At 54.5% G+C, this 17,696-nt stretch overlaps 1 protein-coding gene across 4 annotated transcripts in view; it reads right to left on the reverse strand.

The window, feature by feature from the left end:
* ADCY5 (adenylate cyclase 5) overlaps positions 1-15,875 on the reverse strand; it is a 149,305-nt gene extending 133,430 nt beyond the window's left edge. For all 4 annotated transcript variants that reach the window (XR_008426152.1, XM_053918441.1, XM_024577927.3 and 1 more), the window contains exon 1: positions 13,194-15,875. Coding sequence is in view for 3 of the 4 variants with exons in the window: in XM_053918441.1 (XP_053774416.1) it covers positions 13,194-14,315 (1,122 nt within the window). In the remaining variant the exon portion in view is untranslated. The remainder of the gene's footprint in view (positions 1-13,193) is intronic.
* Between the last annotated feature and the right edge of the window lie 1,821 nt (positions 15,876-17,696).

Genomic DNA, 17,696 nt, shown 5'->3' on the forward strand with positions numbered 1-17,696 from the left:
GACCTCATCTAGACACCACCACTTCCTCCAAGGAGAAGCCGAGAGCCGCCCAGGGGGCTGCCCCACCAGCCCCACAGAGGAGGACATCACTTCAGACGCGACAAGAGTTACCCACAAACCTGTGTGCCAGTGGAATCACCTGAAGGCCTCAGACCTTTAAATCTTTAAATCAGCCCCACTGACAGACATCAGGTGGGAAAAGCACGGGCAGCAACACCCCACACGGGGAAGATGTCAAGTGGTGACTGAAATGGCTTTTCTAGGCCGTTGTCACCGATGATGACGAAATATTCCACTTTAAAAATAAATGTAAAGCAGGAATCCAAAATTAACTCTCCCCAGATAACCCCTTTCCTGAAAAGACCACATCGTAATCCGCGTATGGCCATTCGGGGAGGACTTAACCCGAGGATGTCTCCCTGTCCTGGACAGCGAGGCTTCCCAGGCCTCAGCCCCGTGCATCTGGTATTTCTCAATCTTCTCTCCTCCACGGACCCCAGTTTTACGCGCTTCTCACGGTCCTCCCAGAGCAGGAGGGCTGCAGAGGATCCTGCTGTTTCTTGCCCTGATGCTAGAAAAGAAGTAACCTCGAAGTGGACAAGAAAGATATCCTTTCCGGGTATACGCCACACCTCTCTGTCCCCCACCCCCAACATCACCTTAGCCTTTGCCACACATGCTGATGACAATAAATGCATATGTCATTTCTTGCTTATATTGCATGACCTTAAGAGTCACAGAAAAAGTAATAGTGGTAATAACGGAGCTAATATTGCTGTTTACCTGCTGTGTAACTTTGAGCAAATTCACTCACCTGTCGAACAAATTTTGTCAAGCACCTACTACACTGTCCCAGGTTACCCTCCAGTCAGGGGGACCTACGGACTGACGAACGCTGCCGGAGTGGGAAGGCCACAGCTGCCTGTGCAAGTTCTCGCCATTCAAACGTGAAACACCACATGAAAAAGAGAGGGAAGAGTTAACTCCGATCAACAGACGTCCGTTTGTTGCTGACGGAGAGTCGGGAATACCATGAGATTTGCGACTTTGCTGAGGCCGCTCAGTCGAGTGCCGCTGTAGCAGTCAGCCTCTCAAATATTCCCGCAGTTACTACAGCGCGGCACCAGGCCGTTTATCGAGCTATGTTTGGGGCTAATCGCTGGTGATAAGAGCAACATAAATATACTGAGCCACAGCCTTGCCTGACAAGATTTTATACACCAACCACCAACCAAGTCTTCTCCCCCTATTACACGCCTGCAATAATTTTTAGTGGCCATCGCTCTTTACTGAATCACAATAAACCTTTCTGCTGTAAACTACTCGCCTTTCAATATCGCCATAAATCAGACTCAGCGTCATCCCCATGATCCCTCTGCTGATGGAGGGAGGCCCAGGGCAGGAGTTCTCAGCCCTGGTGCACATTAGCATCCCCAGGGGCACTGCAAAGTGCTGGTGCCCGGGCCCGCTCCAGGTGAGCCTGGACTCCGGGGTTATGTAAAAACCCCTACATGTGCCTTCACAGTCCGCACCTTCAGCTGGCTGCCGGGTTACTCGATGTTAACCACCCAGGAAGTTAAATGCCAGTCGTGGGCATTTGAGGTGGAAAACTGAGAATGACACACACAGTAATGTGTCTCAATCAAGTGTAAGGAAGTTTGGAACACCTGCAAGAATTGCTCTTTCATGGCATTGCTTGGGAAAGAGTGAAGAACACCTTTGGAATTTGTGCAGTATCCATGCTCATGTTTACCATCCTTACAGGTGAACTTGCCTCCTGGCGAGTCTCTGAGGTTCCCCCTACCTTTGGCAGCTGGAAAGAGGGTAGTGGGGAGGACTCAGGGACAGGAAAAGAGGAAAGATGAGGAGAGGAGAGACCAAGGACAGGAGGGAGAGGCCAAGGGGTGCACTCGGTCCTTCCTGACGCCACCTGAAAGATCAGTGGGTGATCAAGAGAAGGAGGACAATGAAAGTGAAAGCCAGTGTTTTCTCAGACTGGGACCACAGGCACATGGCCCCCTGCCCACGAGGACAAGCTTGCCCTGTCCAGGAAGGGAGCACCGTAAGGGACCCCTCCCTGCCAAGAGTCAGGACTCTCTGTGGAACCTGAGGATGGGAACTACCTCCTTTCTTCCCACTGCGCTCTCGAGTAAGAGTCAGAAGGTCAATGACACTTCGTAAATATCTGGGTATTAAAACAGACAAGGTCCTGGCCCTCAGAGGGCTGGCAGTTAAATAGAAAGACTGATAGATAAAATCACCCGCCAAGATAAAATGACAAACCAAAATAAATGTTACAGAGAAAAAGAAGAGGATGTTTCTAACTTAGATTCACAGCACCAGATATTACAAAGGCCATGCCCGAGGAGGGGCACAAGCTTACCTTGCCCTCTGGTCCCTCTGGCCCCAGCCCAGTGGGCTGGGCCCACTGGGAAAACTCCAGAGATCTGGATTTGTATAGCAGCTCCTAAGCTAACGAGCTAGCTGTGTGACCTAAACGAGGTCACTCGACCTCTCTGAACCTCTATCTCCTCCTCTCCAAAACAAGGGCGTGCAGCTCTGGCCCCTCTCTCTGGGCAGCCTCCTCAGCTGAGAAGTCAGGGCCGAAGCGCTTTCCAGCTGGGACTGCTGCCAGGGAGCCAGCCAGGGGGCCGGATGGATCCCTCAGGAAAAGGGACTTGGCCAGAGGAAGGCCGGGGACTTGGGCATGTTAAGTGAACAAATAAATAGCTTTCCCATCCCCAAAAGGGAATGTAAAAATAAAACCTCGAAAATCCCCTTAGCAATAGAGTGGCCCTTGGGCAGGAGTTTCATTTTCCTTTAGTTTTCTCTTGAAGACCGAGAGGGACAGAGTGCCTGTGAAGCAGAGCTAACGTATGCCTGGGGTGCCTTTCCGGGGGCCGGTGGTTCTGGGAGGCTGGGTTTAAAACACATCCCGGAAACACACCAGTAAGCACTAAACTGCTGCTCTGCTGGGTGCTACTTGGCAGAAGGACTGCATCTGACCTCCAGGGCGCACCCAAAAGTGAAGCTGTGAGTCCCTGGGGGCCTCCTCCCTTCCCTCCCCTGTTCCACTTATGCCACCGTGACTGGAGAGAAGGCAGCCCCACCGCCGGAGCTAAGCTATCCTGGTGTCACTTCTGCCCCTCTTCTGGGTCTTCTCTGTGAAACCACTCAGGGCTCTTTGTAGGTAAACATCTGCTCCCAGGTGTCCCCTGAACACTTCAGCGCTGCCTTCCCTCACAGCATCACTGCAGGCTCAGGAAATGACAGATCATTTAACGCCCATCTGAGCCCGACACCACGAGGGAAGAGAGACCATCACAAATGAAAAACTATGCTCCACAAGCAAACCGAGACAACTTCTGGAAAGCAGCTGTGCCTTCTACCGTTTCCGCAGGCACCGCCCGGCAGGCCCAGGGCTGGGCCCACTGGGAAAACTCCAGAGATCTGGATTTGTATAGCGGCTCCTAAGCTAACCAGCTAGCTGTGTGACCTAAATGAGGTCACTCAACCTCTCTGAACCTCTATCTCCTCCTCTCCAAAACACAGGTCTGTGACTGAGTGCTCTTGCATGCATTAACCTGTCTGGACCACCCAGCAACAGATCCTGCCAGTCAGGAATCTGTTATTGCCAGTTTACAGAGAGGAAGCTGACTGAGAAAGGGTAAGGCAACTCAGCCAGGACCACGTAACCAGGATGTCCCCCAGGGCCCCAAAGCCAGTGTCTGCTCCATCTTCACCGTCCGTCACCTCCTGGAAGCTGTCATGAGAGGCAAATGAGATCACTTGTGGTAAAGCCCTTTGTTGGCTACAAAATGCTAATCCATGTAAAATCACTTGAGTCTTTTGGCTGATATTTGACCCACTACATAGGGGATAGAAAGCCACACATTTTTAAGCAGCAGAAATTCAAAAAAATCTATGAATATTTGTAGTTTTTAAAATTTCACATCATTCTGCCAGTCCAGCAACCACTCTACTAGGGGCAAACATACGCTATCAAATGGGAGTGAGGGGCCAAGGCAGGACTCGGGGTCTGAGTCTGCCGCAGAGCTCCGCACCTGCCGCCTTTTTGCTCCAGTAGGCGGTCTCTGCCCCTCCCCGGGTTCAAGTCAAACCTGTGTTAGACTCCTGCCTGCTCCACTCTTAATGTGGATTTCCCTAGAAACAGACCCTGACACAGGGATTTCAAAACAAGTGGTTTATCTGGGAGGTGAGCCCAGGACATGTTAGAAGGGGTGTAGAGAAGAAAAAAAAGGGAAGAAAGCCACACGAAAAGTTTTCAAGCCCGTTCACCTCTGTGGACAACCAAAGCTGAATCCTTCCGCGGGACTGGGAACCAATGTAAAACACATGCCTCAGAGTAATACTCCCTGCACCCCAGGGGGAAGGGGGCCAGGGTGCTTATCTGCCAGCACCCAACAGTCATTGGTTGAGAGCTGCTCTGGGCATGGTAACTCCCCAGCCCTTCTGACCTGGCCCAAGAGCAGACAAAGGGGCTGGGGCCAGAGAAAGCCCTCGGGTGCTGGCAGCTGGAAGTCCGGCTGGCGAGAGTGGAAAGACACATATTCAGGGAGTATGGGCAGTCACTGAACCATCTGCTCAATGCTCACTAGCTGTGTGACCTTGCGGAAGGTATTTACCTTCTCTTATTCCAGTTTCTGCAGCCCTGAAGTAGGGATAAAAATGTCTGTCTCACAGGGCTGATATTAAGATGAAATGAGGTTAAATCCCTGATATGAAGATGAAATAAGGAATAAGCCCAGTGCCAGGCTTGCAGTGAAGATGCAATATAAACCCCTAAGAGAAGCTGAAACTACACAAAGGAGGCATCTCCCTGGTCCCTTCCAGCCCCATCATTTTATTTTGTAAAGGATTTTGGACCCAGATGGGGAATGAGACTTTAAAACAGGCTGCCAGCCACTGCAAGCTGGACAATTTCCTTTCTTGAGGAAAGAAAGCCCCCAAACACCCTTGTCTAAATCACTCTGCCTCGCTCTGCCTGGAGGGGGCGGGGGGCAAAGGACTGGGCCCTGAGAAAGTTTGAGGCTCCTCTCAGTCCCTGCAGCACCGTCCTAAAGCGAGTTTGAACAAACACGGATGCCCCCTATTATGTTCCTTGAACAATTGGTTCTTCAGTGGAATATGTTTGGCATGGGCTTGGAAAATTTTAGTACCTATTAACATACTAATAAAAACTTTAAAATCCTATAGTAAAAAATTCTGTTTAACCAAGTATTTCTTAAACTTACTTGACACAGAACTGAATGAGTATATGTGAAACACCTATTAACGTCCCTCCAAAGCACACTTAGTGGGAGAGTCTGGGCGAAAGGCGGTTCTGGGAGCAGGGATGCAGTTTGAACCACCTTGGGACTCCCATGGCCTAGCACAGTGCCTGGTACACAGTAGGCACCTAATAAAGGGTTGTTGTCTGAATGAATGGAGTGAAGGAGAAAGAATGACTTAATAATGGTTTTCAAATCTGTGAAGTGATGCAGTATCGGCAGTGCCAGGCAACAGCCCTGTCTTTCCAGGAAGGCACATTTTCAAATGGCAGCAGGAGGGACTTGGGAAGCCCTGCTCAGAGTCTAGGATCACAATCCACCAAAATAGGCTTCCAAGCAGAGCTACATCGCTTCCTTCTGTGGAGGTGTTGTCTAGCACTTCCGCACAGCCGAGAGTCTGTGTGCGGCTGTCCACCCACCCTACCACCCGTTCACACTTCATTCACTCAAACAAGCCCTCACTGAGCACCTACTATGTGCCAGGGCACTGAGGCTGGCAGTAGGTCCCTTAGGATCCCTTCCAAAAGCTAACTGTGACTTCAGTGAGCTGTGTGATAAAGTCCAGGGGAGCCCCTAAGGGAAGGGAAGACAGGCCCAACCAAGTGTGAGGTCAGGAAGCCTAAAGCCCAGAAGTCACAGCTCACAGCCCTCCCAGAGAAAGCGGTGGTGGGGGTGGGAGGGTGGGATTTCACACTGACACATGAGTTTGGCCTAAAGAATAAAGCCACTACTGTCTCCCAGTGTTTGTTTGTCTACCCCCATTTTCTTGTGACTATATCTCATTGTTCCCATAGAGCATCCCTGCCCCCACTTCCAAGCTCCTCCCCCTCCCCACGCTCACAGCTCCACTCTCCCCTTCCTTTCCTTCCTACTCCACCTCCTTCAGACCATCTCCTAAGTCCCTACCTCTAGCCTCCCTCCCCCACCCCCAACCTCTCCTCATTCTGGGCCGTCCATTCCAGACCTGGATATCCTCCATGTTTTTCATATTCGCTTACCAGACAAATGAATGAACCAGGACTCAAACTGAGGTCCATCTTTCTGCTGAACCCCCATCACTACCACCACTGGTGAGCCATAGATTGCCTTGCCTCAAACAGGAAGCGGGGCCAAGAATGGTTGGGAGGAGGAACGAGAGGAGAGTGCGTCCAGGACTGAGGCATCCTTCTCAGCCTGTTCCATCATAACCAGTTGCCTCTGGATCTGAATCTTTGCATCAGTACACACCCCCAGCCCCACCTGTACATCTCCCGCTGAGGCTGCAGTGACTTTTTTCCTCTAAACAGAAGCCGAGATGGGTGTGACAGCACACTTCAGGGGACTTCCGGAGCTAGTCGTGCTGTTGCCAGATAACCACAGGAGCCTAGGGTTGGGTGCAGCCTGAGCCACATGGTCCTGAACTTAAGAGGTGGTCATCAGGACCACCTGGTGAGCTTTGAAAACTAGACCCAAGCTCTCTAAAAACTAGATCCATTCCTGGCCCCACCCCAGACCTTTGGAAGCACAATCTTCTCTATCCTCAGTAACAAGCTTGGCAGACAGGCGTCCAGTCTCCACGTGACCACCTCCACTCACACAGCTGGCTACCCAGGGAGGCATCTGGTTGGACGGCTGCAACCCCAAAGGCTACAAAGGTATATCCTACGTGGAGCTGAAATCTGTCAACTATTTCCAGATTTACCCCCAACCCTGTTACCCCCAACCCTGAGTGTGGGAACAACCAAAATACATTTGCTCCCTCTTCTAATATCTGACAACAGGGACCCCAACAATGCCCTGCCCATCTCTTCAGGTTTTCTTACCTTGCTACAGTCCGCTCTCCTCCCAGCTAATTATCCCCCTTCCTTTCAAATGTTCTCTCAGCAGTCAAGGTTTCCAGTCCCCTTGCCAAATTAGTCACCCTCCTCTGAGTTCTTGCATCAAACACGGTATTTCAGAGGGGACTTCAATCCTCCAGAGAACTAGATATGCCCATAAACCTAACCAAGACCCCATTAGTCTTTACTAGCAACCAGCCGAGAATGCAGATTCACATTAAGCTCACAGCCCCCATAACTCGATTTTATTCACGTTGTGGTAAAGATCTTCCCTGTCCTGCATTTGGACATTGCCTTGAGAAAACTGGGGGAGTGGGGCTTCTCCAATCGTTTTCATGAAGTTTTGTATTTGGGAGAGAAAATGCACGCTGACCCTGCCCTCCATTAGCTAGCTACCCCCGTCTGATAAGCGTAGATGAAAGAAGGATATGCTAAAGCAGCATCTCCTAATTTTTTGGCCCCAGGGACCGGTTTTTCCATGAGAGGAGGGATGGGGGGCAGGAAGTGGAGCTCAGGCTAGCCTCCCTCGTGGTCTGCCTTCTGGACCAGAGAAATCTGGCCTTATGAACTCCAGCAGCACAGCAGGCTGGGGTGGGGTGTTGGCACCGTTCGGAGCTGAGGAGGGTCTGCATGTCTTGCCTCGCAGCTAATTGTATTTGCCAGTTATTTTTGCTAATTGTTTTTGATTATGTTGCCTCCTCTATGGGTGGGAAGGGGGTGCTTGGAGGGGAACCGTGGTCTGGTTCTAATTGGCCACGAACCAATCAGTCTACGGTTCAGGGGTTAGGGACCCCTGCGCTACAACATAACTTATGTAACTGTACCCAGAGGATGGATGGGCCCATATCGGAGCTCCTGTAGCAAACTGTTTCCAATCCCAACCCAGGCTCCTGCTCCTGGGAAGTAAACGGCCACTATCTAGACCCATCAGGAGATACTATAGCTACCTGAGGTGCGAGTGGGCAGCCATGGACCAGCAGTTGCCCAGCAAGAGGCTGACCCATACAGTCACAGGGAGGCTTCCACATGGGGTGCCCCTCCACCCCAACACTCACCCCATCTCTTGCTCTACTCACACCCTGCTTCTGCTGCAGTGTACCCCCGACGGTGACTCCCCTGCAACAGCGACTCTTGGCCAGGGCCCGGCTGTCTGCACAAGCTGCTGTCCAGGCCTGTGAAGCTGATTTTTCAAGCTCTTCTGTGAGGCTAGGCAGTTTCTATGATGGGGTTCAAGACATCGTCTGTGTCCTCTCTACAGAGGAATATGACCTGTGTAGAGAGGAGTTCCACAGAACACAGACCTCATGGTCTTGCTCCAGATCAAAACTTACACTGAATTATTAACAGTGACCATTCCCGCAAATACAGCAGCTGATCGTTGTGCTTCTCACTGGGTCTCTGCCATTCCGGAAGTCCTCCCCACAGGAATAGGGGCACGCTGGGGATCTAGAAAATGAAGCTCTACTCAACCCCCACTGCCAGAAGTTTCTGCTCCCCTCCAAGCACCCCCTTCCCACCCATAGAGGAGGCAACATAATCAAAAACAATTAGCAAAAATAACTGGCAAATACAATTAGCTGCGAGGCAAGACATGAAGACCCTCCTCAGCTCTGAACGGTGCCAACACCCCACCCCAGCCTGCTGTGCTGCTGGAGTTCATAAGGCCAGATTTCTCTGGTCCAGAAGGCAGAGAAATGCGGGAGTTGGGGGAAGTAATTGGTGCCGGCGATTCCCAGTTCCCAGCGGTTGTGGTGGAAGTGTGCCCTCCTCCACACCACCCAGGCGGTCAGGGAGGCAGTGGCTGCCAGCAGCACACATGGGAAGCCACAGTGACCCACCAAACAGGCCTCTGTGCCAAGTTCCAGAGCGAGGAGGCAGCTCTTCAGTGGGGCTCACTGGGCAGCTGAGCGGGTGTGTAAAGGAAAGGGTTTGTGAAAGGGAAGGGTGGGACTTCATGAGGTCAGGGGAGCTAACCACTCAGGTCTAGCCCCCAAGCCTCATTAGGGAAAGGAGGGTGTGTGCATCCAAGGTACTTCCCAAAGAAGCCAGAGGTCAAGGTCAGAAGGGCGATCAAGGCCCAGAATCAGAAAGGCAAATGGTCACAGGAAGCCAGCCACTAGCCAAGAATAAACAGGACGGAGCTGCAATGATGTCCTTTCAAAGTCAACACAAGGCTTCCCCAGGCCTAGTTCCATCACCCAGGCCAGCCCACAGAGCAGGCAGACACACACGTGCACACACATACACAATGGAGCCACGCCACACCGTGGACCCACCTGTGCACACAGCGTGCACACTTGTGCACACACGTGCCCACCCTTTGGCAGACACAGCAGTGCGTTCCCACCCCCATCCATCCCCAACCTCCTTGCTACAGACACTCACACGTGCTCACAGTCACAGAACATCACCCACTCAGTGTCTGTGCCTTTCTGATATCTGGAACGACTGGTGACAGCTGTGGGTTCCGGCAGACACAAGGATGAAATGCAGAAAATCACTGAGTTTCTCCAGAAGGGTCAGGGGAAGAGTGGAAGGGGCGGCAGACAGGCTGGGTGGGGGGTGGACCATCCCACACGGCAAAGACAACCTCTAATCGCTCTCCCAAGCTCATGGGACCCGCACAGGGTCAGAATCTTCTCCTTAGAAACCACATCAGGCAGGTTTAATGGGGCTGCAGAACAGTAGCACCCCACACTGAACAGAACTCTCTACTTTTCAAAGAGCTCTTCCATTCATTATTACCTCCTAAAGTAACACTGGACAGTGGAAAATGCTCATCTCCTTGGCCAAATGACCGCCAGCCCTCACAAGGCCCAAGGACTTTTTCTCCAAAATAATCTTTAATAGCTAAGCATATGTAATAGTTGTGTGACTGTGCTTGCTTGTGAGTGCATGCAGAGGTTTTATGTAGCAGAGTGGGATACAGTCAAACAAAAATGAGGTTGCCATGGCAACAGGCTCCAGCATCATCGCAGCCTATTAACACAAGTGAGGAATGTGTTTGGCAGATGCTCCAGTGTTATTTATGGTATGGGTATAGCAGAGGGACTTGTAACACGCTAAGCAGGAGAAAAAAACCAACCGCGTGATGCTCCTACTGTACCCCACAGAGGAGCCGACGGTGAGACGAGCACAGAGAGGCTGGGAGGGTGCGGATGGGGCGAAAGAGAAGGGAAGCAGAGCAGGCTGGCAGAGAGAGGAGAGGAGAGGTTGGCAGAAAGCAACAGGGAACTGGAGGGGGAGGGGAGAGAAAGGAAGTGAGAAAGAAAGAGCAGAGAGGGAGGCGGGGAGATACCAGGGGAAGAGCTAAAGCTAGAGCCAGAGATGTAACAAAAGGAAGAAGAAACATCATCCCTCAAAGAGGACGGCCCCACGTTGCCTCTCCCCCCTTTATTGAGTAAAAATCATCAGGAGGCACCCGGTAAGAAACCAAGTGTTTCTCCTAACGACTAAAAGGCAGAGCTCTAAACATAAGAAGGGCTGAGGACGAGTGAAGTGCCAAGGTCAGAGGGGGCCAGCCTTGCAGGGGGAGAAGGGAAGAAACGCCAAGTTTCCCGAGGGCCTACGACGTGCCCATGATACTGTGGAAGGGACTTCCCAGAGCCCCGACATTAGAAACCATGCACTGCTGCCCCACTTCCTCGGGCCTGTGTCCTCATCAAGAAAAAGAACAAGGCATCTGACCCGGGCCGCCCTCAATGCCTGGCGCTCTGGGGTGATCTCAGGCAGATGTCAATGCTGGACTGTCCCACTTACATTCCCCATCAGGGTTTACTCAAGAAATACAAATTTTATGTCAGACATAATCAGAAAGGTAAATCAAATACAGAGAAAAAGATACAGTTTTCTCTGAAGTCAAAAAGGAACAATGTTTGCATTCCCTTGCAAACCAGTAGACCATTCCTAACAAGCTCTGATGTACTCAATGGAGGTCTCGAGAACTTAAGTGTGAAACCACCCAAAAGTCTACACCCAAGCGAAGGTCTAAAGACCACAGTGGATAAAAGCAGCTGGGCGTGGGGACTGGCAGAGGTGGGGAGAGAAGAACCTGCCCGAGGCACCAGAAGGGGGAAGCCGGACAGACAGTGCTGCTGCAACGGATTTTCACGCTAAGATGGAGCGAGCAGCCCCGGTTCAGCACTCCTCCCCTGGGGCCTGACTCCACCCTCCCGATCCCACTCGCGGGATTGCTACCGCTGGGGTCAGACCCTGCACCCCAAGTCTGGTTTAGCAAATACCCTGAATGACCCTGGAAATCTCTCCTGCTCTGTGTGGATGACATGCCCTTCCCCTGCAGAAAAGCTACACCCACCCAAGCCAGGAACAACCCCCAAGATACAACACCCAAGTGACAGCGTGGGTCCTCAGGTCAAAAAAGTTAAAGCCTTTAAAGCACTAACAATAGTAGTTAACTTTTTTTTTTTTTAACCATCACCTCTCAGTTGGTTTCTCCTAAGTTCAAAACTGGTCACTAAAGTTTTTCTTCTGATCCCAGATCAGAAAAACTTGAAGTTAGCACTAACAGCCCCACCTACTCCACTCTTTGAAATCCAGCCAAATTGGTAACAGTTATTAAATCCCTAGGTACCCTTCACTGTGCTAGGCAAGAGAGGGTAGAGGAGAAAAAAAAATGCGTATAATTCAGTATTCCTCAGTCCACGGGGTTTACGTTGTTGGACAGGGAGCAAAACCAATGGATCCTGGAGAATAGTAAGTCTGTGGCTCTGACTCCATAGTTACCATGCAGAAGAGGAAGAGGCCAGTATGGCTAGAAAGGAAGAGGGCTACTTGCAGGAGGTGAGGCCTGAGGCAAAGGAGGGTGGAACTGTAAGGGGTTCACACAATCCTCTCAGTCTCTAAAAAAGGAACCTGGGGCCCAAAGAGATTGCAGGTCCCCTCCTTCCCAGTCACAGGGCACTTTGGAGGTGCAGCTAGAACCCAGCGCCCTGAAGTGCATACTGGTGCTATTCCCTGGGTGAGAGTTGGGGGCACAAGAGAGCCCCTCAAGAAAGGTCGTCCTCAACAGGATCTAGTCTGAGAAAGGCATTAGAAGTGGGGAGCAGGAGAGCAATGGCAATGGAATATAGTTAAGAAGTTCTATAGAGGCAAACTCCCTGAGAGCGTTGCAGTGGGGTCCGTGGTCAACAGACAACCCTGCAACAAGGACCCACTTGATTCTCTCCCAGTTGAGCTACGTGCAAACCAGCCGGCTCAGCAGGGGTCGATGGAGGAGGTGCATGGGGCCGGAGACAAGAAGACTGCTAAAGAGAGGCGTGCATGTCGGAGGGGCTGGTCTCACCCTGAGGTGGGGATGGCAAGTACACCCCTCTCCCAAAGCCCTTCAGTGGAGTCATCTGTTAACAAAGTTTTACTTCCTCCTGAGCTCACCACTCCAGGATTGCCCAACCATTCCCAGCAGGGATAAAAAGCTCCCACCACAAGCTAGAATCAGGACCACCAACAGGAAGGGGTCATGATGTCCAACAGTTTTCTGCTCAGGCAAGGAGGGGGACTGCCATCACACACTTCTCAGAGGCTCCTTCCTGCCTTTGTTGGTGGCAGCTTTTTTAGCTTGGGACACTTTTGTAACCAGTCAGTCCCAGCCACAGACAGCGGGCGGGATTTTCATTTCTCTTCCTTAAGACTGTGTACGGGTACCCAGGGTCTCCTCTCCCTGGCCCGGTTATCCAGAACTCCCTTAGCAAAGCAGCGGCTCTAGGGAGGGAGAATCTGCTACAGGGTCCAGCTACTTTGTCAGGGGCCTTTACACATATACAAGGACAGAAATACAGAAAGAGAAGGGGACTTCTCCATATCCTTCCTCATTCTTATCCTTATAATAAAGACGAGGGTTTGGTGCATGTTTTCTGCGGGGCCAGGAACATTACATGTAATACAAACGCCCTCCTTTAGTATGGGAAAATGCTGGGGCTGAGAGCGGGTTAAGAGGCTCAAAGACACCACACAGATGACACAGCCATGTCTCTGCCCTTTTCACCACTTTAAAAAGAGGAGGGTAGGATGTCTCTCTGTGACCTTGCAGGCCCCTCGGTCCAGTCCCTGTGGCTAGGTGGGCCCCTACCTGCTTGAGCAGGAACTGATCCTGGGCGTTGGTGCGTAGGGCTATGGCCAAGTGGAGGGCAGACAGGAGCACCCCGCTGAGTACCGCGGCCCGCATGCGCACCGGCAGCAGCGTGTAGATGGTGTAGATGAAGAACACCGTCCACCAGATACCCTCCGAGGCGCTGCGCGGCTGAGGCAGCAGCAGGCCCACCACCTGGACGGCCAGCACCACGGCAATGAGCGCATAGCAGGCCAGGCCCATGTGGTCCTGGTGGAACGCGGCACGGTTGCAGAGCACCGCCATAACGAGGATCACGCCCACGGCGGTCGCCAGCACGGCCAGGTAGGGCAACTGGAGCGGTGGCCGCGCCGCGTGGAAGGCCAGCATGACGAGGCACACTAGCACCAGCACGGCCATCAGCATGGTGAGGCTGCTCTGGTTGAGACGGAAGAAGTAGCGCTGGTACAGCCGCTCAAGCTTGTCCGACGGGAACTTCTTAGAGCGGAAAATCTGCAGCAGCGCCAGGCAGCAGGCGCCCAGGGACAGCACCGCGCCAGGGCCCGAGCCCGCCGAGCTGCCGTCTTCTCCAGACGCCTCGTCGCTCTCGATGGCGCCGGCCTCCAGCTCGTCCGCCGCGCGGCCCTTGCCCCGCCGTTCCTCCAGGCCCAGCTCCACCGAGCGGGGGCGCACCTCAGTCCCGCCGGCCGCGGCCGCTGAGGCCGCCGAGCCGCCGCCGCCGCCCGCAGGGGGCGCCCGGGTACTGCCCCCGCCGGCCGCGCCCCGCCGCTGCCTGCGACTGCCGCGGCCGCAGTCGTCGCCGCCGCGCTCCTGCCAGGCGGACTTGGATCGGAAGCTGAAACCGAAGCCCCCGGCCAGGGGATCATCGCCACTCAGCGGAGGATCGTCGTCGTCGTCGCTGCGCCAGCGGCTGGCTAGCCGCTGCTGCTGCTGCGGGGTCACCGCCCCCCCAGGTTTCTTCGTGGAGCCGCGGGCCGAACCCCCAGGGGCGTGGGGGTACCCATTGGCGCGGGAATCGGCCGCTCCCCACGCCGAGCGGTGTTCCGAGCTTCCCCGGGACGCCGGCGCCGCGGCTGTCTGCGCCGCGTAGCCCGGGGGGCTCACGCTTTTGGAGCCGGACATCCCCCTCTCGGCCTCGTAGTCTTCTTCCTCCTCCCCCGGGGGCCGGGCCGGGGGTCTCCAAGGGGAGGGCGGACGGCCGAGCAGGGGGACCAGGCTGGGGTCACACGTCGGTGGCGGCCCGGGGCCCTGCGCAGCAGCGGGGCATCTTGGCACCCCCGTCCTGAGAGGGGAAGGAGGGCGATGTGGGAGGTAGGTACAGCCCCGAGGTGAGAAGTGGCTGAGAGTCCGCGTCAGGAGTCCCAGGTCCGAGATGGAATTGGCTTCCAGCTGTGGCAGCGGAGACTGGTCGAGCTGCAGCGCCGAGCGCAGAGGGACGTCCAGACTCCTGGCTCGCGTCGAGCTCGACACGGACTAGAGTTGCGGACGAGACGGGACGGAGAGATGTCCTTGCAGGCGGCGCCTCCCCGGGACTGCCAAGGCCCCGGCGCGGCGCTAACAGATTATACCTCGGCAGAGCCCAGCGGCACAAGCGGCTCGACAGTGGCTGGAGCGGCTGGGCAGGTCCCGGCGTGGTTACCTAGCGGATTCCCTTTCCCTGCAGCGGACTGGGAGCGACTGGGAGGTGCGAGCGCCAGCCAGCATTATTTTCTTACGAGGGGTGGGGAGGTGGGATGGAGGGTGGAGAAGACGGGGGAGGGGGCGGCAGGCGGAGCAACAGCTCCGGAGCCCTGGGGGGAGGGTCCTGGAGCCCAAGGGGAGGGGGGGCGTCGTCCGCATCCCCCACCTCCCGCGGCGGGAGTGGGAGCGTGCCCCAACGAAAGCCGAGCCCAGCCTTCACCGCGTCCGCGCAGGGGGCGGGGGCGAGGACCGGCTCCTGCGGCGCGGCCCTTCCCTACTCGTCTCCCTCTTCCCCCAAAACGGAGCGGGGCTGGCCCGGACCCGCCGGCCCAGGAGGACTGTCGCGCCGACTCCGAAAGCTCCAGGCTCCTCGCAGCCGGCTGCGGCCCACCGTGGCCGGGTGCAGAAGGACTAGGCGGAGGGCGGAATCCAGCGCAGCGTCGCCGCCGTCCTGCCCCAACGCAGGCTGGTTTCTGCCGGGGAGCACGGCATCCAGAGATCGAAGGCCGGGGCTCAGAGGCAGCTGGCCGGCAGCGGCCAGCCCAGGAGCCGCTGCGCCCCGGGAGCGCTCCGGGGGCGCCCGCGGGAGCCAGGCGCAGGGCGCGCCATGCACGCCTCGGGCCCTGAGCCGCTCCGGCCGCTTGCGCCGCTCCTCCCTGCTCGCCTGCTTGCTGCCGCGGGAGCGCCCTCCGCATCCCCTCCTCCCGCGGCCTCCCCGCCCCCTGCGCCGCTCCGGACTCGGCTCACGACTTGCGGTTGCCTCCGCCCGTGGCCCGGCCGCGGCTCCTGTCACGGCGTCCCGCGGGCATCCTCAGGCCGGGCTCCGGGGGCTGCAGGGGGCCCATATCCTCTACCTTACCTAAAATTTTCGTCGCTACCCCTCCCTCCCTGGCTCCTGGAGCCGCGTCCAACCCGTGGTTCGTGGCCAGACCTGGGCGGCGTTCGGTCCTTCCCTCCCCGCCCCCACCCCCGCCGCTTGGGTTTTTTGTACCCCCAGTTATATCCCCCCTCTTTTGTATCCCCCTTTAATCGCCCCCCCTTTCAACCCAACTTCAGCCCTAACACAGCAACCCCCTTCTCTGGCCTGGCTCGATTGGCCACTTCCTGAGCTGTCAGACTTGAGTCCGGCGCTCTTATTGGGCGATTCTCTGGCCTGGTGGCCGTGCTAAAGGAGGGCGCACAGGGCGGGGGGCGCCGGGGCAGCGACTGCCGCGGGGGGCGGGAGACCACAGCCCCCGGAGAGGCTAGAAGGGCCCGAAACCGGACCCAGAAATGGACGGGGGAGATGGGGAGACCGAGGATCTCTGAGGAGCAGAAAGACAATGACGGAAAAGATGGAGATGCAGTGGGTGAGGCCGCTGCAGCCAGGGCGGGGCGGACAGGGTAGCTTTGGTGGGTAGTTATGGAAAGGGAGACCCACAGGCAGCACTAGGAACACTTGGAGTTTATGTAGAGCGCTTTGCCAGTTTATGCTTTTGATTTATCTCATTTGCTTCCCTTCAATAACCCGAGGATGTGACCGGGGACCGGCCCCTATGATTATTCCCAGTTTACAGATGCGGAAACTGAGGCTCCAAGAGCTTAATCGACTTTCCGCGGTCACACGGTTCTCCTAACTTGCAACCGAAAGATCTTTTGTCAGCACCAGATTGCTTTCCCCTACATAGTAGGATGTTACCGGGAAGGAGAGCAAAGTGGAACCTCCGCTGGAGGGAGGACCCGGGAGGGAGCAGGGAGCGACCCGATACTCCTGCACAGCGCTAGCGACAAAGAGGCAGGAGTGGCGAGAACTTTACTGCGGGTCAAAGAGGACCTGAGCCTGTGGAATGACACACCTATCCGATTCCCCTTGGCCCTAAGCTGGCCTGATGGAAGTTCTGGCAGTCTAAGCGCTGAGAACGTGAAGGAACCACACCGCTACCGGTGGGGAGAGAAACAGCCCTCACTTTACTCCTCTTCATCCTCCAGTTCTCTGCAGAGCTTCTGACAAGGAACCTAGAGGGTTGAGTGAGCTTCCCTTTCTCTGCTGCTCACCTTTTTGCAGATTGGAAAATAAACCTTGCCAGAGTTATAAATTGGGAGGAGAAAAATTCCAAGAGATCTGAATAAATTAACCCTTGAAGAATCCAGCCTTTGAGTAATCCATGACTAGCTAAGTCATAAAAAGCGCCATGAATTTAGACAACAAACATCCATGGAGCACCTCCTGCGTGCTAGGTCCGACAGGGATAGATGGCCCAACTCTGGCTACAGTCGGGGGAGACCAGCTGGCCAGTAACTCAGTTCAGAGCACAATTCACTCAGTGTTCAGCAGAGGTTCAAATAAAGCACTTAAGGGGTTCAGAGAGAAGAGGCATTAATTCCCACTGTGAGGGCCAAAAAGGACTGGAGGTCAAAGCTGGGGTGAGCAAGGAAGAATGAGTAAGAAAAAAGGGAAGACAGACCAATATTTATCAAGCAACTACTATGTCTGTAAATATTTTGTTGTCGCGTAACCATTTTGAGGGAGATGTTATTCTCACTATGAAGACGAGGAAATAGAATTAGAGCATCAAAAAGTTTGCCCAAGGCCCACAGTCGTGCAGCAAACATGCTGTGGGAGGGACTCTCGGGGATTGGCGACTGCAGGGACTGATGCAGCAGGGTACCCGGGCTCCACCCTTGAAACTTCTCTCTCCCTGAGTCCTCTGTAGGTCATTCCCTTTCAGTTTATTCCATTTTTTAAATAACCATTATATTTTAACAAAATCCCCGTGTGATTAAATGTAGGGAAACAAAAAAAAAGAAAAGCATAATCATACCACCTAGAAAAACCATTAACAT

Source organism: Desmodus rotundus, chromosome 2 (genome assembly GCF_022682495.2).
Source record: "Desmodus rotundus isolate HL8 chromosome 2, HLdesRot8A.1, whole genome shotgun sequence".
In the NCBI taxonomy this organism is placed as follows: domain Eukaryota; kingdom Metazoa; phylum Chordata; class Mammalia; order Chiroptera; family Phyllostomidae; genus Desmodus; species Desmodus rotundus.